Here is a 26,692-nt window from a genome sequence, read left to right as displayed (position 1 = left end):
TTTCTTATTTTGTGATTCAATGTGGCCTAAGATTTGATGGGGAAATGAATAAAGCACCCTAAAAGACCCAGAAAAAATTTGTACTTCTTAAAGTTTAGTGTTTAACTTGCAGTACTTGCCAAAGTCTTCAAGGCACTCAACCTGCCTCCTATATTTTACTGTTTCTGAAGTAGTTCTTTAATGAACAAATGAATATGAAATCTTTGGCACGTGATAAGGCTTGTCTGGTAGGCTAGTTCTAGGATCTAGAGAGCAATGAAGTGATTTTATTTACACACACAGGCAATATGGCATTCTGTTCACATAGGAATATTTTCATATAGGAGAAAGAAACACCTGTTAGTTTCTTTCAAATGGTTGAGCAAAAATACAGAGAATGTGTGTGTTTGTATGGAGAGATAAAGCAAACATGGCAAGATGTTTAAATGTTAAAGTGCTATTTAAAAAATGCTTCTTCCTGTATTTATAATAAATAATAGGTTTTAAAAATCTGTAGCAAGATAGTATACTCAGGTTAAACTGAATTTTTGTGTAGAAATTGTTCATATAAACCAACTCCCAAGAAGACAAAGTAATGAAAATATATGGGTTGAATTCATTAGTCCTAGTAACTTTATAAAAGGAATGTTAAATATATTTTATTTTCCTCATTTACTGTATTTTTAAAAAAATGCTAGGAAGAAACTATAACTTGTCTGTATAATACATGAAAGCAAAAAAGCTTCATATTAAAAAAAAATATATATATATATATACAGTGGAAGGAATAAGAACCAAAATATCAGGGATCATAACCTAAGCAGATCAAAACAATAAAGCTTCTAGAGGAAAATAGGGAATAATATCCTCATGATTTAATCAAAGAATTCAACAGGCCACACTAAATAGCACTGACCACAAAAGAAAAAAAAATAGGACTACATTAAAAATAAGAAAAGTAAGACCACCTGTTCATTGGCAGACAACATTTAAGAGTGAAAAGGAAAACCACAGAGGGGAAGAAGATAATTATGGTACATAAATTTGATAAGGGACTAATATCTAGGACTTCCACAAGCCAATAAGAAAAAAGCAAACAATCCAATAAGGAAAAGGGGGGGACAAAAGACTTGAAGAGCATATCACAAATTGCCAATAAACATGTGAAAAGTTGCTCAACCTTGGACAGCAGGGAAATGGAAACTAACCCCTAAGGAAATACCATCAGGCACCACCTGAATGGCTAAAACAGTAAGACTGACAAAATTCAGTGGGGATGAGTACTATCCTTGAGGAGGCAGTGGAATAACCAGAACTCTCCTACATTGCTGGTGAATGTAAACTGGTGCTTGAAATACTTGGGTGTATTTACTAAAGCTAAATATACTCTATGGCTCTGCCACTTCTAGGTATATACCAAAAGGAAGCATATGTATTATTACCAAAGAATATGTATAAGAAAGTTCATATCAGCATTATTCACAATAATCCCCAAATGGAAACAATCAGAATATCTGATTTAAAAGACATCACCACAAAATAACTGATAAATTGCAGTGGTCATACAAAATACATGGAGTCCTATACAACAAGAACAAACTACTGCTATATACAACAATATGGATGAACCTCACAAACAATGTTGAATGAAATAAATCAGAAACAAAGGAGTGTTTTCTGCATGATTCCATATAAAAAAGTTCAAAACCAAGCAAAACTAACTTATGTGTTAGAAGTCAGAACAGTGATTACTTCGGGGAAAAGGGGTTAGTGACTAAGTGGAAGTACAAGGGAACTTCTGGGCTGCTGGTAATATTCAGTTTCTATATGGTTGTGTTCATGCTGTGAAAACTTTTCCAGATACATATATTTTATTTATTTTAATATGTACAGATATGTAAGTCTCAAAAACAAAAACAAAACTCGCTGTGAAAAATCTAAATATGTTAAAATCCCCAAATATGAAAACTACTATCTAAATTTGAGGCCCATCAACTATACATAAAAATTAAAAATAAAGGAATGGGGACTTCCCTCGTGGTGCAGTGGTTAAGAATCTGCCTGCCAATGCAGGGGACATGGGTTCGATCCCTGCTCCAGGAAGATCCCACATGCTTCAGAGCAACTAAGCCCGTGCGCCACAACTACTGAACCTGTGCTCTACAGCTTGCAAGCCACAACTACTGAGCCCATGTGCCACAACTACTGAAGCCCATGTGCCTAGAGCCCATGCTCCGCAACAAAAGAAGCCACCGCAATGAGAAGCCCACATGCCGCAAGGAAGAGTAGCCTCTGCTCGCCGCAACTAGAGAAAGCCCACCTGCAGCGATGAAGACCCAACGCAGCCAAAAATATAAATAAATTAAAAAATTTTTATATATATAAACAAACAAATAAATGGGCAAGATACAACAGGAAAGTGCAGATTAAGGGAAAAACCCCTCAAGGTCAGATATATTTAATATCATCTATAATACAATTTTAATCCAGTAAGAAGATACAGAAGTCATAAAACCTTAATACACCAAACAATGCTGAATTAAAAATATACAAAAGCAGGGTATTATGAAATATCCACAGCTAACAGCATACTTAATAAACAATACAAAAGGAAAACTAAGACAATTCCATTTATAACAGCGTCAAAAAGAACAAAATACCTAGGAATAATTTAATCGAGGAGGTATAAGACTTGTACACTGAAACTTAAAAAAAAAAATGCTGAAATGTATTTTTTAAATACCAAAATAAATGGAAATATACCGTGTTCATGGATTAGAAGACTTAATATGTTAGGATGGCAATACTACCCAAAGCAATCTATAGATTCAATGCAATCTCTATAAATACTCCAAAGATATTTTATGCAGATATGGAAAAGCAGATCCTCAGATTCATATTTGCAGACTGGAATATCTAAAACAGCATTGAAAAAGAACAACAAAGCTGAAGAACTCAAAGTTCCAATTTCAAAACTTGCTGTAAAGCTACAGTGACCAAAACAGTGTGGTACTGGTCTAAGAACAGACATATAGACCAATTGAACAGAATTGAGAATCTAGAAACAAAACTGTATACCTATAGCCAATTGATTTTCAACAAGGATGCCAAGACCATTCAGTGGGGGAAAAAGTAGTCTCTTCAACAAATGGTACTGGGACAACCAGATATCCACATGTAAAAGAATGAAATTGGACTGCTACACATCATACCATATACAAAAATTAACTCAAGTTAGTCAGAGACCTAAATATAAATGCTAAAACCATACAACTTTTAGAAGAAGACATAGGGGTAAACCTTCATGATCCTCAATTTGGCAATGTATTATGATATGACACCAAAAGCATAAGCAACAGATATTAAACTGGACTTCATCAAAATTAACTTTTGTATATCAAAGGACATTATCAAGAAAAGTGAAAAGACAAACTACAGAAGGGGTGTAAATATTAGCAAATCACACATCTGATAAGGTCTAGTATCCAGACTCTTAAAAGTCAACAACAAAAAGACAAAAGACCCAATTAAAAAATGGTCAAAGGACATGAGCAGACATTTTTCCAAAAAGGATATACAAATGGCCAATAAGCACATGAAAAGATGCTCAACCTCATTACTCATTAGGGAAATTAAAGTCAAACCCACAGTGGGACACCACTTCATACCCACTAGGGTGGTTATAACCCAAAACAGTTAAATATCAAGTACTGGCAAGGATGTGGAAAAACTGAAACCCTTGTACAATGCTGGTGGGAACATAAAATGATGCAGCCATTGTGGAAAATAGTCTGGAAGTGCCTCAAAAGTTAAACACAGCATTAGCACATGACCCAGCAATTCTACACCTAGATATCCAAAAGATCTGAAAACAAGTATTCCAATAAATACTTGTACATGGATTTCATAGCAGAGTTATTTGCAATAGCCAAAAGGTGGAAACAACTCAAATGTCCATCAACAGATGAACAGCTAAACAAAATGTGGTGTATACATACAACAGAATATTAGTCAGCCATAAATGAATGAAGTACTGATACATGGTAGAACATCAATCTTAAAAATATGCTAAGTGAAAGAAGCCTGATACAAAAGGTCACATATTGTATGATGTCATTTATATGAAATATCCAAAACAAGTAAATTCAGAAATATAGAACAGATTGGTGGTCGCTAGGGGCTAGGTAGAGGGGCATATAGGGAAGGAAAGCTTAATGGGCACAAGGGTTAATGAAAATGTTTTGGAGCTAGATAGACAAGGTGGTGGTACAACACTGTGAATGTACTGAATGCCACTGAATTGTACACTTTTAAATGGTTAACTTTATGTTATATGAATTTCACCTCAATAAAACAATATAAAAAAAGCTGTTAGAAATACAAGGGGGCTACGAGAAAAAAGATTACAGTCATAGTGTTAACTTTTAAAATATGTTTCAAAATTTGGCAAATCAAAGACACAAAGAATAAATGGAGTCTTAGAAAACTGGTTAGATTAGAAAAAGGATCTATTGTTTTTCTTCCAAAAGTCAAATCCAAAAACATACCAAATAAAAAACTTACACAATTTCCAAATGCCCATGTAACAGTTAAAAACAAAAGTGCGTTACACTATGATATACTATTCCCTCAGCCCATTTCTCTGTAGACATGAAGCTAAGAATGTTTTTTTTCATTTTTAAAGGGTTGTAAAAAGCAAAAAAGAAGAATATGTAACAGAGATCGTATGTGGCCCACAAAACCTAAAGTATATACTATCCAATTATATTTGGGAAGTCATTTCCCACACACATGAAGAAGCTTCTGCTCAATAGTGTACATGGAGAGCATTCAACTAGTAAACAATTGTTACTGTGCCACAAGGTTAGCTTCCCAAACTATAAGAAATTTATACCTGATGGATCTGAAATATCTTAAGAACTATAAAAAATCAACGTAAAAATTTTACGTTTGCGTGTGTGCATGTTTTACCACAATGCAACTTGTATGTTGAGGCTCATATAAGTTTTGTGCTTTTTAATGTGTGTGAACTTTGATTCACATTTAAATTAAAAAATAAACCTTAAAGAAAGCATTGAAAAAGGATAAACATCAACAATAGGTCATGCTATGAATCTTCCTTAACTTCACCAATATCTAAAAATCAGAGTCAGTTAACACCATTGTTGATGAACACATAATGATGGTCTCGTCCTTGAAAGCAAGCACTTCAAGATCAGCGTTAACTGGAAAATCACAGACTTAAAGAATTTTAGAATTGAAAGAATTTATAGGGGTCACCTAATCTTGGTTTATAAATAAAGCAGAAGAAGTGACCTGCACACAGCTAATAAGCTGTATATGAAGAGGCCTACAGAAGCAATTTAAGGAAGTGGAGTATGAGGCTTTTCTAATACATATAATGAGGATACTTTCTTGGTTATATTCAGATCTATTTTAAGCCTAGTGCCTGAGAAATAAGATTGCAGAACACTCCTCAGCTAAGAACCAATGGGAGATCCTAATTTCTGTTTCCAAAGTCCAAAAACTGACCCTGACCTCTCTCCACAGAATTACAGCTAATCATCAAGCCCCATGAGACCCCAAACTATGTTCACATCCTGTGACTTAGGTTAAAATGGACTATCCCACCCCCTACTTTTCCCTGAAAGATCTGGCAACTTCCATGCATATCTGTTTTGATTAGGTAGTATGGATGCTGTTGCTGACAGAAACAGAAAAAAATGTGAGAAGTGGAAGCCAGGAATCTTGTTGAAAACAAAATGATTTTATTACCACGACCAGTTTGTGAGTATAAAAGGAAACTTTTAGACCACAAAGGCTGCTGATATCTCTAGTCCTAACCTTTCCAAGTACCAAATTCTTTATTTGCAATGGGATTCCCTTTCAGCAGTTTAATTTCTATTTCTACCAACAATGCATGAGGAATTCCCAGGTTTTAATAGTGATAATCTTCTCTGCCTGGTTAATTCCACTTTGAGTAAGACTTTTGTGAATTGGACACTTTTAAAAAATAAGTTTTCAGGGACTTCCCTGGTGGCGCAGTGGTTAAGAATCCGCCTGCCAATGCAGGGGACACGGATTCAATCCCTGCTCTGGGAAGATCCCACATGCTGCAGAGCAACTAAGCCCATACGCCACAACTACTGAGCCTGTGCTCTAGAGCCCACGAGCCACAACTACTTAGCCCACGCGCTGCAACTACTGAAGCCCGCGTGCCTTGAGCCCGTGCTCCGCAAGAGAAGTCACTGCAATGAGAAGCCCATGCACTGCAACAAAGAGTAGCCCCTGCTTGCCGCAACTAGAGAAAGCCCGCGCACAGCAACAAAGGCCCAATGCAGCCAAAAAATAAATTAATTAAAAATTAACTTTTCAGTAACTGGCTGTAAAATTGGAAATATCCACATTATCTCCATCACAAGGGTGCCTGAGAGAGTGAAGAAATTACAATTCGATACAAATTATCCTGAAACAGAAAGAATGCTAACCATTTCCAGTATTAGCAAGGTCATTTTCTTTCTTTTTTATTGAAGTATAGTTGACGTACAATATTATATAAATTACAGGTATACTTTACAGTAATTCATAATTTTTAAAGGTTATACTCCATTTGCAGCTATTATAAAATATTGGCTATATTCCCCAGGTTGTACAATATATCCTTGTAGCGTATTTTATACCTAATAGTTTGTACCTCTTAATTGCCCCTCCCCCCACTGGTAACCACTAGTTTGTTCTCTACATCTGTGAGCCTGCTTTTCTGTTATATTCACTAGTTTGCTGTACTTTTTAGATTCCACATATAAGTGATATACAGTATTTGTCTTTCTCTGACTTATTTCACTTAGCATAATGCTCTCCAAGTCCATCCATGTTGCTGCATGTGGGAAAATTTCATTCTTTTTTAATGGCTGAGTAGTATATTCTGTAGTATATATATACCACATCTTCTTTATCCTTTCATCTGTTGATCGACATTTAGGTTGCTTCCCTATCCTGGCAATTTCCATAGTGGCTGCACCAATTTACATTCCCACCAACAGTGTATGGGGGGCCAAGGTCATTTTCTTTATGAGGACAATATGATCAAAAATATATTACCTTACACACTTAAAAATTAAGATGGTAAATTTTATGTTTTTAGCTACAATTAAAAATAAAATATAAATTAAAAAATTTACCTTCCATTGATAGATAAACAAAATGTGGTATATATGGTATAAATACAATGGAACAGTATACAACCTTGAAGAGGAAAGAAATTCTGATACATGCCACAACATGGATGAATCTTGAAGACATTAAGCTAACTGGAATAAGACAGACACAAAAGGACAAATAATAACTTCTATGAGGTAGTCAGTCAAATTCATAGAGACATAAAGTAGAATGATGGTTACCAGGGGCTGGGGAGAGTGGGAAATGGCGTATAGATTTAATGGGTATAGATTTTTTAGTTTGTAATGATAAAAAAAGTTCTGGAGATGGACAGCAGTGATGGTTGCATGACAATGTGAATGTATTTTATGCCACTGAACTGTATACTTAAAAATGGCTAAAACAGTAAATTTTATGTCTATTTTACCAGAGTTAGAAAAAATATTACCTTGTAGGTCTCCAATCATCTCAGAATCATGACCTCTGTCTCTTCGTTCAGCTTCTAATACAGCTTGCAGCTGGTAATAATCCTTGTCCATTTGTGACTTGGAATTCTCCAAAATTCTATTTCTCTCCTGCAATTCTCTATTCAGGGACTCTAGCTGAGTAATTGATTTGCTCATCTCGGTGTGACTTTTCCTTAATCTTACAGCTGTGTCTGATTCTGTCCTAAGTAAGTCATTGGCTTCTTCTAGCTAATTAAAAAAGAGAGCAAGAAAATAGTTTTTTACCAAAACACAATCAAACTTATTTTGATTTAAAAAAAAAAAACCTCACTCCAAAAACTTACCTGCTTTTGTAATTGTGCCAGCTTCTCATTAGCAAGATGTGAATTCTGACTGACTTTCTTTAAGTCTTCCAACTGATCCTTTAATGTAGAAACTAGAAAATGAAGGAATAATATGTAGGAAGGAATATGAGGAAACATATAAATCCCTTTTAAAAAATGAAATTTGGTCTTAGGCCATAGAAGTCAGCTATATTAGGTCCATATTCCATCTTGGAAGTACCTACATTTTAAATTTATCAAAAAGTAGAGAACTGTTTTATAGTACAGAATGCAAAAACAGATTTGTTTCTACTGCTGTAATATTTTAAATTCTTTTATTCCTTTCATAAAGGTTAATCTATTAGTGAAATGATATAAAGATAATTTTAATATTATCTATTTTTGAATAGTACAAATCTTTGATTAGTTCAATTATTTTTTAAATGGTTCAACTAGTGGAAGGGCAGGAATAAAGACACAGACATACAGAATGGACTTGAGGACACAGAGTGGGGTGGTGGGGTGGGGCTGGGACGAAGGGAGAGAGTAGCATTGATATATATACACTGCATGGATGGCTAGTGGGAAGCAGCCGCATAGCAAAGGGAGATCAGCTCTATGCTTTGTGATGACCTAGAGGGATGGTATAGGGAGGGTGGGAAGGAGGCTCAAGGGGGAAGGGGGATGGGGATATATGTATACATATAGCTGATCCACTTTATTATACAGCAGAAACACAACACTGTAAAGCAATTATACTCTAATAAAGATGTAACTAACTAACTAAATAAATAAAATGCTTCAAAATTCAAAAGGTACCAAATGGTATACTCCCTCCACGTCGTCTCCCAGTCCCTCTGGCTCTCCTGCCCAGCAACAACTATTACTAATTTCTTGCATATCCTTCCTAAGATAGTCTGTGTATCCATACCCTAATATATAAAAACACAAATATATATATATATATATATGTTTTCACATGCATATCTACACACACACACACACACACACACACACAAACATATATAGATAAGCAATCTTGTTTTAAACAATTTGTACTTTTTTTGGTAAATATACATTTTAGTGATTCTTTTATAACAGTTTATAAAGAGATACTTTATTCTTTTTTAAAAAATATTTTTAATTTTTAAAAAATTAATTAATTTATTATTATTATTTTTTGCTGCGTTGGGTCTTCATTGTTGTACGAGGGCTTTTCTCTAGTTGGGTTACTGCTTGTTGCAGTGCATGGGCTTCTCATTGTGGTGGCCTCTCTTGTGGAGCACAGACTCTAGGAGCTTGGGCTTCAGTAGTTGTGGCTCATGGGCTTAGTTGCTCCGCGGCATGTGGGATCTTCCCAGACCAGGGCTTGAACACATGTCCCCTGCATTGGCAGGCAGATTCTTGACCACTGCGCCACCAGGGAAGCCCAAGAGATACTTTATTCTTTTATAAAATGCATAGTATTCTACCATATATACTAAAATTTATTATACCACTGATTACATTTACATTGTTTATAATTTTTGCCATTTTAAACAATTCTAAAATGAATAGCTTTGTTTCTTTATCATTATGCATGTGCACAAGTGTATGTGAAATAAATTTCTATAAGTGAAATCACTGGATCAAAGGATGTAGAAGCCAATTTAAATTTGTAACACTAATATCAAAATTTCTAGTCTTGTTCTAAACTGTGGCTACTTGTTAGAAGTGCCTAGAGAGCTTATTAAAAATACCAATGCCCAGTCTACATGTCTAGATCAATTAAATTAGAATTTCTGAAGTTTAGGCATTAGTTTTCTTTGAAGTTTCCCAAGAAATTCCAATATACACACAAGGATAAAAATCACTACTCTAGCTAAAACATTACTACTGAATTTAATATGTTATAAATAAATTTTGGGACATGGGTATTTAGCTTATGAGGTGTCTTAGGACTGTGGCTTCAAAAATATATAACAGGCACTAAATTTAAAACAACCTCAAGACGAAGACCTCAAGATAGTGTTAGAAATTCCAGTGTTTTTCAAAGGAAGTAACAATTTACCTTCATTTTCAACATTCCTCCTCTTCTCATTTTCCTGTTCTGCTTTTCTTTGGTACTCATTAATTCTATGCTGTAGCAACATTTTCTCCTTCTCAATCTGAGACACTGTAGATTCTAGGTTTCTTCTTTGATTCCCCTGAAATTATGAGAAAAGTTACCACTACAGTTAATACTCCTTATTTATTCAAGGGAATACTCTGTTCTTTTTTAAAAAAGTACACAATTACTTAAGATAGACATTTTGGTTTCAAAATCAGATAATACTTCCTAACAACAACAACCTTCTAATAGTAGAATTAGCTTGCCTTAGAAGAAAACAGTGAGAATCCCCTTTTTTTAACTAGACATACAAAATTTTCAGAGATTTAAAAAAAATCCTTGAGTATAAAAAACCCTATGAATCTTGTCATACTGAAGGTCGAAAACATTGTATTCAAACACATTAAGATGAACACATTGTATTATATTACTAATATTTTGGTTTATTTACACTCCTAAATTTTAAGACATGAAATATGAAAGGAATCAGATAATAACTACATATTTGATACTTAAATGGTGCAAAACTCAAGTGATACCAAAGGTTACAGTGTTTGTAGTAAGTTCACCAGTCCCTGTATGAGGTCTCCCTTAATCCCCTCCTTATCTCTGTAACAACTTACCTTTCCTAAGATGTTCTATGTATGTACCTACTAATGTATATTTAAAAGTAATGAAAGAAATATTTATTTTAGAAAATGAAACTAAGGGGAGGGGAGGGTTAAAGAAAAAAAATACTCCAAATTCCACAACTTAAAAAAATTTATCTTCTGTTTCTGAGTTACCACTATCAGCATATTCTGCTTTTGATGCTTCATTTTTATCTTTAAGACTCCACACTGGACAAACCTCCTTTGTAGTAAGTGTTTTTCTGGGCTTTTCCTTTTTTAAGTGAAATCCATCTTTTAAGTAAGATGCTATCAGAGAGATTTAGTAAAATTTGACAGAGATTATCCAAAATCTTTCCAATTGTAAGATTTTATCATTCTAACTTTTATTTTTTCATTTTGAAATTTAAAATTCTACATTTCAGAAGTTGCAAAGACAGTACATGTACCCTACCAGTCAGTTTCCCCTAACAGTTACATTATTAACAATGGTATGATAAATCAGGAAATTGATATTGGTATAAAGCATGTGTAGTTCGATGTCATTTTATCTCATGTGTAGATTCACGTAACCACCACCACAATCGAGACACAGAACTGTCCCATCAGCACAATGATCTCCTTCCAGCCACTACTTAGAGCCACACGCATCCCTCACTTCTCCCACCACCTACATCCCTGGCAACCAATGACAGGAGGTCCTCCATCTGTATAATTTTGCCATTTTGAAAATGTTATATTAATGGAATCATACAGTATGGACCTTTCGAGATTAGCTTTTTACATTCAACAAAATATCCTTGAGATCCATCCAAGTTGCTGTGTGTAACAACAGTTCATTTACCCAGTCTACAGCTTCTTCATCCTCTTATCAGGGTCTTTCACAGAGAAAGTTTTGATGAAGGTCAATTTATTGAATTTTTTTCCTTATATGGATCATAGTTGTGGTGTAATATGTAACTCTTTACCAAGCTGCAGGTCCCAAGGACTTTCCCCTATTTTTTCCCTAGAAGTTTTATATTTTTTATGTCCCTATTTAAATCTATGGTCTGTTTTAAGTTAATATTTGCATAAGATGTGAGACTGAGGTTGAGGTCCATATCTTGGCCTATGAATACCTAATTGCTCCAGCACCACTTGCTAAAAAGACTATCCTTCCTCCACTGAATTCCTTTTGCACCTTGGTCAAAAATCAGCTGGCCATGATTGAAGGATACTGATCCATAGTTTTCTTTGTAGTACTGTCTTTGCTAGATTTTGGTATCTTGGTAATTCTAGCCTCGTAAAATTCACTGGGGAATGTTCCCTTCTTTTATATTTTCTAGAAGAGAGAGTGTAGAATTGGTGTTAATTCTTCTTAAAACACTTGGTAGGGACTTCCCTGGCAGTCCAGTGGTTAAGACTTCCCCCTCCAATGCAGGGGGTGCAGGGTTCAATCCCTGGTCAGGGAGCTAAGATCCCACATGCCTTGGGGACAATAAACAAAAACATAAAACAGAAGCAATATTGTAACAAACTCAATAAAGACTTTAAAAATGGTCCACAAAAACAAAAAATCTTAAAAAAACACTGGGTAGAATTCTCTAGTAAAACCATCTGTCCTGAAGATTAATTTTTGGGGGAGCTTTTAAATTATGAATTCACTTTAATAGTTATATAGGGCTATTCAAATAATGTATTTCACATTGTGTGAGTTGTGGCAGTTTGTATTTTTGGAGGAATTAGTCCATTTCACCTAAATATTACACTTACTTATTTGGAACTGTTTATAGTATTTCCTTAAGAATTTTTTAAGAAATTTTTTTTTAATATATCTGTAGAGTCTGTAGGAATATGCTCTGTTTTATTCCTGATACTGATCATTTGTGTCCTTTCTTTCCTTTGACAATCTTGCTAGAGGGCTGTCAATTTTGTTGATCTTTCCAAACAGCTGGGTTTTTATTATCACTGATTTTCTCTATTATTTTTCTGTTTTCAATTCCACTGATTTCTGTTCTTTATTTTTCCTTCCTTCTCCTTGCTTTGGGTTTATTTTGCTCTTCTTTTTCTAGGTTCCTGAGGTAGGAGCTTAGATAACTGATTTGAGACTTCTCATCTTTTCTAATGTAAACATTTAGTGTATACATTTCCCTTAGAGCACTATGTTAGCTGCATCCCACAAATTTTGATGTTTTATTTTCATTGTTCAAATATTTTTAAAAGATGAAGATCCATAACTTTGAAAAATAACTTTATGAGATATAATTAACATTCCAACGTATTTTTTCATTCCCCTTGAGACTTTTTGCCGTATGGATTATTTAGAACTGTGTTGTTTAGTTTCCACGTGTTTGTAGATTTGCCTGATACTTTTCTGTTATTCATTCTGGTTTGGTCACATTTTGGTCAGAGAACACAGTCTGTATGATTTTAATTCTTTGAAATCTGGAGAAGTTTGCTTAGGATGTGGTCTATCTTGGTGTGTGTTTCTTGAGTGCATGAAAAACATGTGTCCTTTGCTGTTGCTGGGTGGAGGGTTCTACAAATGTTGAATAGATCCTATTGGCTGATGGTGTGGCTGAGTTCTCCTATATGTTTGCTGAGCCTCGGTCTAGAGAGTGGTATTTAAAAAGTCTCCAACAGTAATCGCAGATTTGTCTACTTCTCCTTTCAGTTTTATCAACTTTTGCTTCACATATTTTGTAGCTCTTCTGTTTGATGAATACAAATTTAGCAATGTTATGTCTTCTCAGAAGATTGACATTTTTGTCATTCTGCAATGTCCCTCTGCCCCTACTAATTTTCTTTGTCCTAAATTCTACTTTACTTGATATCAATATTGCCATTGCTGCCTTCTTTCTGCTAATGCTTACATGATATATTTTTCCATCTTCTTACTTTTTTTTTTTTTTGTGGTACGCGGGCCTCTCACTGCTGTGGCCTCTCCCATTGCGGAGCGCAGGCTCCGGACACACAGGCTCAGCGGCCATGAATCACGGGCCCAGCCGCTCCGCGGCATGTGGGCGGCATGTGGGATCCTCCTGGACCGGGGCACGAATCCGTGTCCCCTGCATCGGCAGGCGGACTCTCAACCACTGCGCCACCAGGGAAGCCCCCATCTTCTTACTTTTAACTTGGCTATATTGTTACATTTGAAGAGAGTTTCTGGTGGACAGCATACAGGTAGGTAATTTTAAAAAATCTACTCTGACAATCTATCTTAATTGATGTTGCATTTAATTTACATTTAATATAATTACTGATATGTTAAGAGTTAAGCCTCCCATTTTGTTCTGTCCCATGTTTTCTTTCTTGTCTTTCTGTAGGTTACTTGAACATTTTTTGGAATTCGATTTGATTTACTAGTGTTTTTAAGTATATCTCTTTGTAGAATTTTTATCAGTGGCTGCTCTAGGTATTACATTATATTACTAGTGTTGGCATATTACCAGTTTGATTAAAGTGTAAAACCTTACCTCCCTTTATACCCATTTATAATTGTCTTAAAAATGTCTTCTATATACATGGAGAACCACATTAGACAATGCTGTAATTTCTGCTTCAACTGTCAACTGTAACATAAAAAAACTTAAGAGGAGAAGGAGAGTGTAGTGTGTTTACCTATATTCTAGAACCATGTTGAAATTTTAGTACATAAATTTCAGTTCAGTGGTTCTTAATAGTTGAATTTTTATGTCTCTTTCTGCTACAGTTCCAGATTCAATTTCTGATCTGTTGCTCCTTTCTCACCTTTCAACTATTAAGAAGCACTGAACTGAAATTTATTTTTTTTATTTATTTTTTTTAACATCTTTATTTGAGTATAACTGTTTTACAAGAGTGTGTTAGTTTCTCCTTTACAACAAAGTGAATCAGTTATACATATACATATGTTCCCATAACTCTTCCCTCTTGTGTCACCCTCCCTCCCACCCTCCCTATCCCACCCCTCTAGGTGGTCACACAGCACAGAGGTGAACTCCCTGTGCTATGCGGCAGCTTCCCACTAGCTATCTAATTTACATTTGGTAGTTTGTATATGTCCCTGCCACTCTCTCACATCATCACAGCTTACCCTTCCCCCTCCCCATATCCTCAAGTCCATGCTCTAGTAAAATTTCAACATGGTTCTAGAATAAAACCACATCAAAGAAACTAAAGTATAATCTAATTTCACTTGAACCTGCAGATCCAAAGTGAGGCTTTCATCATAATTATTTGTTCCTGTTCTGTATTGTAACCTATAAAGTTCAAATATAATTTTCTCAGAAAACAATCTGAAAGAGGGAAAAAGTCTCAAAAAGGAAAACTTCTGATTAGAAAACAAAAAGTACCTCTTCATCCAATTCTTTCATTATCTTGTCGAGTTTGATGTTTGAAGTTCTGTAAAAGCAAAAGCAATATAGATTATAGACATATTTACTTTTTTAAAGCATGGGGTGAAACACCCCATTCCTTACTTTTCCATTTAGCTAAGATTTCTTAACCTTTCTTGTGTGTGCTGTGGATCCCTTTGGCAGTCAGTATGGTAAAGTCTATGGCATTTTCTCAGAATAATATTTTAAAAGCATAAAATAAAATACATAGGATTAAAAGAAACCAAAATTATACTGAAATACAGTCATAACCTTTTTAAAAAAATGAGTCACTAATACATGCATTTTATTAATATATTAAATAAGATCTAGTAGCAGTAATTTTAAAGTAGTAATGAGCATAAATGGTATTTAGAGATAAATAACAACTGCATTCTAAGATAATATTTGTGATTTCTATTGGTAATAAAAAATTCACAGCTACTGCTAATAACTGTGGATTATTCACTGTGTTCATAATGAAAGAAAATGCTGTATTTCAGCTAAAGGTTACAGAAAAGATTCACTTTTGTCACCCAAGTTTAAGAACCTCGAATTCCATCCATGGATGCTTTAGGAGAGGTCTATGGATTCTAGATTAAGGATCCCTGAATTCCCTCATGCAATACTTGCTACTAAACAAAGATTAACCATTTAACCTTTAATATAAGAGTAAGTAAATGAAGGGAAAGGTGGCATATATAAAACAGTAAATGCACCACTTGGCAACTAGGGCAAAAATCTGAGATAAACTCAAAGTGTATTATCTCCATCACAATTCATTTTTGGGGCTTTAAACCTATTTCTGAACCTCAAATCTGTACATGCAACGTTTCACATGGATGTCTTACCAAATAGCTCATTCAGCATGTCCAAAGCTAAATGAGTTCCCTCTGCCCGGCGACCCCTCCCACAACACCAATCTGCTTCTCCTCTCCTGTCCCAAAGTAAAGCACTCCGCCTGGGAATCCTCCTTGACTCATCTCCCTCCCTCATTCTCATTTAGATGAATAAATGTCAAATGCTACCTAATTAACCAGGGAGTTTTTTTTTTTTTTTTTTTGCGGTACGCGGGCCTCTCACTTCTGCGGCCTCTCCCGTCGCCGAGCATAGGCTCTGGACGCGCAGGCTCAGCGGCCATGGCTCACGGGCCCAGCCGCTCCGGGGCACGAACTCGTGTCCCCTGCATCGGCAGGTGGACTCTCAACCACTGCACCACCAGGGAAGCCCACAGACAGAGTGTTTTAAGATCTAGACTCTGTCGACCTTCCCAGTTTCATCTCAGGCCACCCCTCCACCACACACACACACACCCATTTTCATATGATTATTGGCCACTTTGGCCACTCTTATTTCCTCCTTAAATTGATCTCTACCACCACCACTACCACTAATTTGTCATTTGCCTTTTAATTTTAACTATAGAAACTGTTCAACATTTATGTAATAATATCTATCCATTTTCTCTCCTTATTTCTGTTTTATACCTAGAAATTCCTTCCAAATACTGGGCTCAGTTAATTATTTCCTTAAAGTGCTTTTCTAAAAAAAGCTTATATTAGATGCTTAACTGTTTAATCTATAAGGAACTGTAGGTAGTGAGCAGTTTACTTGTTTCCTCTCCCCCACTCACAAAATTGCCAATTTTCTCAATTCCATTTTTTTGAATACTTAATCTGTTACCTGTTTTTCATTTATTCAATACTATCTATTAACAATATAATAAAGTGTTATTGTTTGTAATTAATAAGTAACTAAGCGTTATGCTAGGTTATTTTAAATTATCTTGATTTTATATTTTCATAAATATATAGGCTCTTATTAAATTTAGACTCATAGGAAAAAAATTCTGAAAAAAATACTGTTATTTTTCAGCAAATCAGTGTAAATTAAGAGTGTCTGCATCAAAAATTTAGTGAATTTTAATCTTTAACAACAGCTACATCTTAGAAAGCATCTTATTTAATGTAAACTAATTTTCCCTTTCTGTCAGCTAATTAAAATGGGAGAGAAAAATCAATAAACCAGGCATTAAGTGAATATTTTTCACTGAATGTATATCAATAGCAATCTTTACATCTCTGCCTTACTTCCATCTACTTTCAAGGGTTTATAGAGTACAAGTTTTAAAATCAGCATTTGCTATACAACTTTTAATGTGAAAAACATAAAGTATATTCTCACCTGCACTTCTGCTCCATTTCATCTTTTAATTGCATTTCATTATGCAACTGTTCTTCCAGCTTATAAATTGTTTTTTGCAAATTTTCCTGCTTTAATTAAAAACAACAAAAACTTATTCTACTAAAAATATTCATAGAGAATTTTAAAATAGCAAGTTTATATTACCATTTTATACCTGTTTACAAAGGAATTATCTGATCCAATCTTACCTTTTTCCTTTCAATCTGAAATTTTTATTATTAATTTAACAAGCATTTTTTTCCAACACCTACTAATATGTCAGGTGCTGTGGTAGGCATTAGTAACACAAAAAATAAAAAGATTTGGTCCCCGTTCTCATAAAGCTAATAGTTCGATAGTGGGGCACAGGGGAATAGGAGGGTGAAAAGAACCTACAATAACCCAGACATATACACAAAATATTATAATATAATGTAGTAGGTACTAATAAAATTATATATAAGGTGTACTGAAGAAGAGAAGAGGTCACATCTAATTCTGCCTTGAAGATGGAATGTTTGAAATGAGACCTATAAGAAGAGAGGTATTTACCAAGCAGTGGAAGTGAAAGAAGGAATGCATTTTAGAATGAGTCCAAAAGTAGAGAGAAAGAAAATATGATTGGAGAATGGGAAGAAATCAAATCTAGGCAGAGCAAAGAACATAACAGGGAGAACGAATCACATAAAATCTGAAAGGGCAAGTGGGACTATGATACTTGTATGCAGAAAAGGAGTTGGGCACTTTAACCTATAAACACTTTAAAAGGGGAAATGACAGAGCATTGGCATTTTAGAAACATCACTTCAGTAATACGGTGAATAGATTAGAGAACAGAGAAATTCTAGACAAAACAACCAATTAATAGACAGTTCAGGCAAAAAGAGTATATAGGTCTGATATAAGGCAGAAGCTGTAGAAATGAAAAGGAAATGGATAACTGTGTCAGTCAAAAGGCAGAATTTATAACCCAGCAACTGATTAGAAATAAGAACAGAGTAGCATTACAAAAGATGGGTGACACAAAAAGAACTAACTGCTGGTGAGGGGATGGAGAGAGGAGAAGTGTGAGTTAGGCTTTGGCCTAGGTTGAAATGTCTGAAAGATCTGCAGGAAGAGAAGTCCAGGCAGAGAGAGAGAGAAAAGATTCGGGTATGGAGTTCAGAGGAGCAAGCTAGACACACATGAGATTAACTACAGAAAATGAGCAGAGAGCCAAGATCAGAACTATCTTGAGAAACATTTAATAATTATGGGGTTGGGGGGAGAGAGAAGGGGAGGAGATCCTGCAAAGAGGACTGAAAATAAAATCCAGAGGTAGAAAGAGAAAAAGAAGGAAATAATGAGAACTTGAAAGTTCTTAAAGTTCCAAGGAGGAAGGATTGGTGTCAAATGCAGCAAAAAAGAAAAGTAAGATATGGAATGAAAAATATTCATCATATTTGGCAATTGCAAAGTTGTTCACTAGCATCTCTGCTAGAAGGCTTTCAGGGAAGAGTTGAAAATTAAATTAGTTGATTTTTGTACTTAGTTCTAGGTTAACAGAAATAGTAGGCCCACAAACATTTTCTTCTTCCCCTGTGATCTTAACCAGAGAAAAAGATAAAAGCCACTAACAGAACCTTATGGCAGTCACCATTGAACAAGATCAGCCCAAAGAAAACGGATTCCACTGAATTATTTTTTAAGTCCGAATGCAGCTCTAAACTTACAGATAAGTAATACACTGAGAGTGGGGTTATAGCAGCTCCTTATTGTCACCATCTCCAGGTCAAATGTGCTTTAATTTTGAAGATTTCTGAGCCCCTATGAGCTATATAATTTGGCAAATAGCTCTACTGGGATGAGAATTTAAAAGAGAAAAACGGCCATAACAGCTAACCAGTACTCGCATAGTTCATTCCCCTTTTTCTCACTTTCCCTTCCCACCATATGTTCTCTCACATTTAAGAGTAAATATATGAAGGAGAAAGAAGAATTCTGTCAGCTTTTAAAAATGACTGCTGCCTACACTTCATCTCAGTTACAAATACGGAGGCTATAGCACACAAAGAGCTCAAAGAATGCTCTAAGGATGGCCAGATAATTATTTCTGGTATATTTAAGAAAAGTCCTGGTTAACCCAAAAGGACCTTCTCAATGTAAGAAAATAAAAAAATTTTTAATCCTCTGTCTCATGAACATGAGCTATTCTAACAATAAAAAGAACTCACGTCTCTAATATTCACTTCCTACAGGAATTCACTTTTCAGTGGTCAAATTAGAAGATGCTCACTGTACTGGTTATTCTCCATTTGCCACCTCTCCCTTCCAGCCTTAAAGACCCATCCTCTGACCTTCCTTGCCTTCAAATTTACAGACTGCATTAACTAGGCTCTGTTGTCCTATGATTTTAAGCTTGGTTTCAGCATTCAGGAGACACCAGCCGGAAATCAGTTGGGAGAAATGAAATATCCGTTCTCCCCACACTCTTCTTGCCTTACCATGACTCTGACAGTGTTCTATGTTTTATGCTCTTCTTTCATGATTCTACGCATTCTCTCTGAGCTGTGGTAACAAGATTTGTCTCTCCTTGTCCCTTCAGACTAAGGGCAATGGCTTCCCACTGCTGTCAATCAATGGCTGCTTTAGCTCCCTTTATTTATTGCTCCCCTTGATCCTACGCATAGCACCATTAACAGTCCCTTCATTAAACTCTCTTCGCTTAATAAATAAACAAACAAAATGTGGCATATGCATATAACAGAATATATTAAGCCTTAAAAAGGAATGAAATTCTGATACATGCTACAACATGCCTGAGCCTTAAGGACATTAAGAAAAATAAGCCAATCACAAAAAGTCAAATACTGTATGATTTCACTTACATGAGGGACCTAGAATAGTCAAATTCATAGAGACAGAAAGTAAGGATAATAGTTAATAGGGGTTAAAGGGAGAGTGGAATGCAGACTTTAATGGGCACAAAATTTTAGTCTGGGATGAAGAAAAAGTTCTGCAGATGATGGTGGTGATGACTGCACAACAACGTGAGGGTGCTTAATGTCACTGAACCGTACACATTAAAATGGTAAAATGGTAAATTTTGTGTTATGTAAATTTTAGCACACACACACACAAAAACTGAATGTGCCATCTGTTTCCCTGTCAAGACTCTTACTGATACACTGATTTATCATAAATTCCTAATTCCAAAGATTAAAAAGACCACCTCTGTCAATCTGTGTAGCAAGGTATAGTTTACTAACTGCCTCCACATATAATATCCCATTTGATATTCAGGCAAGAAATCAAACAGGAGAGGAAACAGTAGATAAAAAGTGCTATAAAAATTTAAGATCACTAACTACATATTCTGAAGTAATGCATATTTACTTAGTATCATGCATACAAAATACATTATCCACAAAACAACTTTAAAAATAATAACAATAAGAAAATACCTACCAAGTTTTTATCCACATTAGAGCTAGTTCTGTTTTCATTAGGATTTGCTGAAGATAAGTATCTAGGAAGAAAATAGTTTTTAAAAGAAAACAAAAAACTCTTTAATATCTAGTAACAACCAGTAACAAATACTATACGCCTATCTTTTGTACTTGCTCTGCTTTAAATATTGAGTTCAGGTTCTTAATTCTTTATTTTAGAAACATAACACAGAAATGATACATATATTAAATAAAACCCCCAGTCAGGTCTGAAGCAGCACTCTGTAATCATATACCTTAATATTCCTGCAGCAAAATATATGAATATTCATACCAAAGAGAATAAATAAAAACCATAAAATAGTCTCAACTTAGTTCAGATTAGGTTTTTGGCCATGAGAGCAGGTTATGGCAGGTTTTGCCACCAAACAAATCACTAAAAAACTTTTAGTTTTTAGAGCTTTTGGATTTAGAATCAGGAATAAGGAATTGGTGACTTCTACAGACATGTGCACAATTCCTCCCCACTGCCCCCAATTATCCTTATTGCCGGGGAGTTCCCTAGCAGTCCAGTGGTTAGGATTCAGCGCTTTCACTGCCGTGGCCCAGGTTCAATCCCTGGTCAGGGAACTGAGGTCCCGTAAGCTGCGCAGCATGGCCAAAAAAAAAAAAAGAATGATATTGCTTTTCTGGGCAAAAAAGTTAAGGGTTTTTGTGTAAGTGGTTGAAATAACAGAACCAAAGTTCTGAAGATGTCCTGCTAATCTTCTGTGACTCTAAGCCTTGCAGAATTTGTTAAATTCAATATAAAGTTAAAATTACATACAAATACAAGGTATTAGTGATCTTTGGAGGTCTTCTTTAGACATCAGATTACCAAACAGATATAAACAGATCATATAAAAATTTTTTCTACACAATCAAATGTTAGGTAAAGGTAAGATACTTCTGCTACTTCCTTTACCATCCTATGACTACCACTATTACTACATCAACATCACCACTACAGTTACCACCTTGGTTAACCAGTAGAGCTCCCTCAAAAAGAGATCAAATAGCTATAGTATACTTCACAGCTGTTGTGGGGCAGTTTTTAACACACTAGAAATAATTAATTCATAGTGAAAAACAGAAGATAATCAAGTGTCCTTTAAGTACCATTGTACATATATAGCAGTGCTCTAAAAGAAACAGCAGGAAAATATGTCATTTCCCATGTTTTTCTTAGAAAATTATTCAGATCAACCACAGAATCAAATATTCAGGAGACAATAACAAGGGCTATGTAGCAGGTTTGTAGAGAAAAGGTCCCATATAACAAATGACAACTTCTAGATATAGTGCAATTTAATTCCATTGACTATAAAGTGCCTCAGAAATTCAGTGTGAGATTCTGCATTATGTGATATAAATAAAAGCATACAGCAACACCAGTAGAATCTGAATTAGATACATCAGACTACTTGACCTCTAATTTATCTTCTATATATAATATTCTATATAAGTAAAGTTGATGTTTAGCCTTCTGCAAAGTTAGTAACATAAAGTTCTCTGAATACAGCCTTGGAAATGTAAGGATACCAATGTATACATCCATTCATTCTTCCACTTCTTATCCTTTTTTTTCCTTTCAAGGTTCTTTTTCATATTATATTGTTGCTTTCATATAGAATCTGGTCATTTAGGTAAACTTTTTATGAAAGAGGTGTTAGATTATTAGGAATATAGCTAAAAGTTTAAGGCTGTTTTTAAAATGTTTATAATTCAGCTATACTTCAACAGTAAAGATCTCTGTCCTTGTATGTTTGGATTTCAGAAGTAAGAATTTCAGAAGTCTTTAATTTCATGCAATTCAAAATTATACTTATATATTACAGTAAGGCTAATTAATATTTTGCTGATTCTTTATTAAGAGCAACCATACCTCCAACCAAACATGTAAGAAACAATTACTAAACACTGTATTACTCAATAAGGTGGTGATATTTAAGAACAGACTATAATTTCTACTTTTAAGAAATTCAGAAATTAGTTTGGGATATGAAACACATGAATACAAGGAAAACTCACGGAACATAATCTAGTGTATGACAATGTATCAATAGTACAAAGAATATATATATATAATGCTTATTTAATTCAAGATTACCTTTGTGCAGAGAAAGTAATTACTGTTGTGCAGAAAAAGTAATTAACTGCTAAACTCTATTACAGAAAACCCAGAAACACTGGGGGGTGTTTATATCAACATCTTGAGTGTTTCAGAAACCAAGCCAGAGAATAATTGATAAAAATATAAAATTTAGGGACTTCCCTGCTGGTCCAGTGGGTAAGACTCCGTGCCTCCAATGCAGGGGGCCAGGGTTCGATTCCTGGTCAGGGAGCTAGATCCCACATGCATGTCGCAACTAAGAATTCGCATGCCACAACTAAGAAGCCTGCATGCCACAATGAAGATCCCACATGCTGCAACTAAGACCCAGTGCAGCCAAAATAAAAAATTTTAAAAAATATATAATTTTTTAAAAGAAAAATAAAAGAAAGGATGCTGCAGCAAACACACCACTTTGAAGGTTCTCTGTGTACTTCAATATAAAATAGCTCCAATATAATACTCATGGAGTATTAGGGAGAGAAGAAGGATTAAAATATTGCTCTTTTCTAGGGGTCAAAACTCAAGTACTACCTACTTGGTGATACAACAAAAGTATTCTAACATCTAAAGAACAAAATTATTGTCTTACAGTTGGATTATTGGAGAAATTTCATAGCGCAAGACTAAACTGAATTCCTATTTTCTAAACTTGAACTGAATTACCCTCTTATAAAAAGTTTTGACTAAAATGACAAGATGCTTCACTTTAAAAGGTCAGCTATAATAACCTCAAATTTAATCATTACTCCAAGCAATTCAAATATCTAATACCATTCTAATGGACTATAATTTGATTAGAGATACATATTTTAAAATAAATTTATCAAGCAGATTTAACACACCCAGTTAATGGTGCATATAGTTCACTTTTATATATTGGTATGGTATTTTGTTTAGAGTTCTGTCATGTAGTACTTGCCAACCTACATTGTACAACTTATCCATTTCCTCTCTAGGATATGAGCATCTCAAGAGAAGATAATTATATCTTATTAATACTTCTCCCTGCACCTTGGTGCTTAGTATATACTTGACAAAGAGTAGGTTGTCAAACATGTCTGTTGAATGAATGAATGAATGCCCAGCATATGAAAATAATGTTAAATGTTTAACTTGTATCTGAAGTCCATTAGAAAAGACTAAAACTAATATTAGCTCATACTAATGATAAAAGTAACTAACATTGAATGCTTACTCCATGCAAAGCATTGTTCTAAGTGTTTTACTGTGTTTTGACTTACTTAACCCTTATAACAACCCTGAGACACATATTGTTATTATTATCCCCGTCATCCCTATTTTTGAAGAAATGGAGTCATAAAAAAGATGAAAGTTATTTGCCCAAGGTCACAAGGTCTTATATGATGTAAAACATAATTCATTTAGTAGTTTTAGGGAGGAATCACTTAATTTTTGAAGAACTGAAAATTATAGGCCTTTTGTTACATCAATATAGTGATGATAATGCTAGAAAACTATATGTTGTTCCAAAATGTATTATAAAACCAGAACTCTTCAGATAACATGATTAACCAAAATATCAGTATTAAGAGAATCTCTTGACCTATTAATTGTTGTACCTTGAAGATATATAGGGTATCATTCAGCAAAGAATTTCTGAAAAACAATATCCTGAACATGGATGAGTCTGAAAGATATTAAATATGAAACTGGAAATCTAATGCATTGTTGAAAAGTGGCATATTAATATATCTCTTTATATACGATTAAATCGACTTTAACTGTTCTTAAAGTGATTTTTAGATATCCCTAAGAAAATAACATGACTACAACAAAGTCAGTACCTACCCCAAATATCAATGTGTAGCATACTTACCTACGATTGCTATAATATGTAAATCCTACAAAGGGTAGTTGATTGCCAACAAAAGCTTTAGGTATAGGGAATGTTTCTTCATCTCCTTTATCTTCTTCCAAGTCATCAAAGTTACTTGTGTCAATGTCACTACTTAAATCAGGTACAACTGGTGCTACAGCTAAAAACAGAAACAAAATTGAAGCAATGATTCTGTACCAACTTCTAATGACTTCCTACATACAAATAACTTGTGAACCACAAATTCCAAATGGGTTGAACCCTACCTATTACAGTAAGCTTTATTAGGATTATTAATCAACAGGTATTGATCATTAATTATGTAATTCATGAGCCAATTATCTTCAAAGTCACCTATAATTATCATCTATATCTCCAGTTTAATTTGAATATTACAAGTCAAGTATTATTAGGGTTTGCTTGAAAATACATTGTAGTATAAGATGTGCAAAAACAGGACTACAGAAAAGACTTTTTAGAAACTATAGCATGACAAATCATACTCAAAGTTGATTAGTTTCAAATGCAGTATTTTGCTCGTTAATCTGCTCTACAGCAAACTAGAAATCAAAGTTACTTCTTAGTGGTCCTGGGTATAATTAATAACTTGTTACTGAAATATTTTTACTCATCTAGAATCTAGATGATCAGTATTCCCCTCGCCCCAACTCAATATCTCTATAAGAGCAAAGTATTTTTTTTAATTGAAGTTGATTTATAATACTGTGTTAGTTTCAGGTGTATGGCTAAGTGATTCAGTTATATGTATGTGTATACACATATATATGTATATATACGTGTATTTTTGTTTTTCTCAGATTCCTTTCCATTATAGGTTATTATAAAATACTGAATTGGAGCAAAGTATTTTGAATTATATTTTCAGACTAGTTACCTTCCCTGAATTAAGTGATTAAGGGACAACTCAGTGAACTATTTACGAAATGGCTATTGGGAAAAGAGAGCAGGGATATAAAACCTTAACACAGAATCTTCAAGAGTTTTAAACTTGATGGGGAGCAAGACCCACACATACTTAATAACAAAAAACTGTATGTGGCAATGCAAATCTTCATGACACAGAAGACAATACCATATGAAACTAGTACTACTAATATCTTCTTTTGGAGCTTAAATACACTATAGAAAGTACACCTAAAAATAAATTTCAGGAAAAAAGTTTTTTTAAGATACAGGAGTATAATGAAACATCACTGAAATGTTATCAACAAAATATTCAATAAATATTTTTGATACAATCATCTCATGTTCCTTAGAGAAAAAGATAAAGAAGAATAAACAAACAAAAACTAACTGACCTGATTTTACAATCTTAATTTCTTATATAAAGGAATCACGGTTCTATTGAATCATCTGGGTATTCCAGGCAAGAAATAACTATTGTTGTGCATCTCAGATACGGTGAACTATCAGATAAACTTGGGAATGAAACAACACATTTAACCAAAAGAAGTAGTGCTAACAGTGAATGAGAAAAGAGCTTTTCCACCATTTTCTTTCCTTAATGGCCAAGAGAACTGCCCAACTAGATGATTCTAGCTTCTTGATCTTAATTGACTAATTTGTAAAATGAGGTGAAAAAAGGGTTGTCGCTCCTTGTGAAGTACATGGTCTTGGCACAAATTTTACCTTAAAACAGTGGTTCTCAATCAGGGACAGCTTTGGCCCCTTGGGGATATTCAGCAATGTCTGAATATGTCAGAAATGTCTGGGTACATTTTTTTGTTGTCATAACTGGGGGAGGGATGCTACTGACATCTGGTGGGTAGAGACCGGGGATACTGCTAAACATCCTACAATGTTCAGGACAACAGATACAAGAAAGATTTCTCTGGTCTAGTGTTGAGGCTGAGAAATCCTGCTTTAAAATGATCATATAAGATAGATTTTAAAAGGAAGCAGAGCAAGTTTTGGTGCATTTTCTCTTGCTGTTTCAGATGCACCTAGTCTTTTTATAGATGACATACCATCTTAGAGTAGTTTTAAAATGAGACAAGTATGGGATACAAGTATGGGAAATCCTGGGAGAATTATAAAAGTAATTATTTCTGCTTCTAAATTAAGATGTTTAGGCTTTACATAATACCATATAATCATGCCAGAACTAATAAATAAGGAAGGATAAATTTA

At 34.5% G+C, this 26,692-nt stretch overlaps 1 protein-coding gene across 7 annotated transcripts in view; it reads right to left on the bottom strand.

Moving 5' to 3' along the window:
* The window catches only part of ROCK1 (Rho associated coiled-coil containing protein kinase 1), a 147,233-nt gene that overhangs the window by 37,791 nt on the left and 82,750 nt on the right, over window positions 1-26,692 (bottom strand). For 6 of the 7 annotated variants that reach the window (XR_010837080.1, XM_059039960.2, XM_067016006.1 and 3 more), the window contains 7 exons: window positions 24,542-24,701; window positions 20,569-20,629; window positions 17,122-17,210; window positions 14,917-14,965; window positions 9,957-10,092; window positions 7,928-8,019; window positions 7,586-7,832 (listed from right to left, as the gene is read on the bottom strand). Coding sequence is in view for 6 of the 7 variants with exons in the window: in XM_059039960.2 (XP_058895943.1) it covers window positions 7,586-7,832; window positions 7,928-8,019; window positions 9,957-10,092; window positions 14,917-14,965; window positions 17,122-17,210; window positions 20,569-20,629; window positions 24,542-24,701 (834 nt within the window). In the remaining variant the exon portion in view is untranslated. The remainder of the gene's footprint in view (window positions 1-7,585; window positions 7,833-7,927; window positions 8,020-9,956; window positions 10,093-14,916; window positions 14,966-17,121; window positions 17,211-20,568; window positions 20,630-24,541; window positions 24,702-26,692) is intronic. The other variant, XM_067016003.1, reaches the window with a different exon arrangement.

Source organism: Kogia breviceps, chromosome 15 (assembly GCF_026419965.1).
Source record: "Kogia breviceps isolate mKogBre1 chromosome 15, mKogBre1 haplotype 1, whole genome shotgun sequence".
Classification (NCBI taxonomy): Eukaryota; Metazoa; Chordata; class Mammalia; order Artiodactyla; family Physeteridae; genus Kogia; species Kogia breviceps.
Note: the sequence above shows the minus strand (reverse complement) of the source record. Positions and strands in the feature narration are given on the sequence as shown.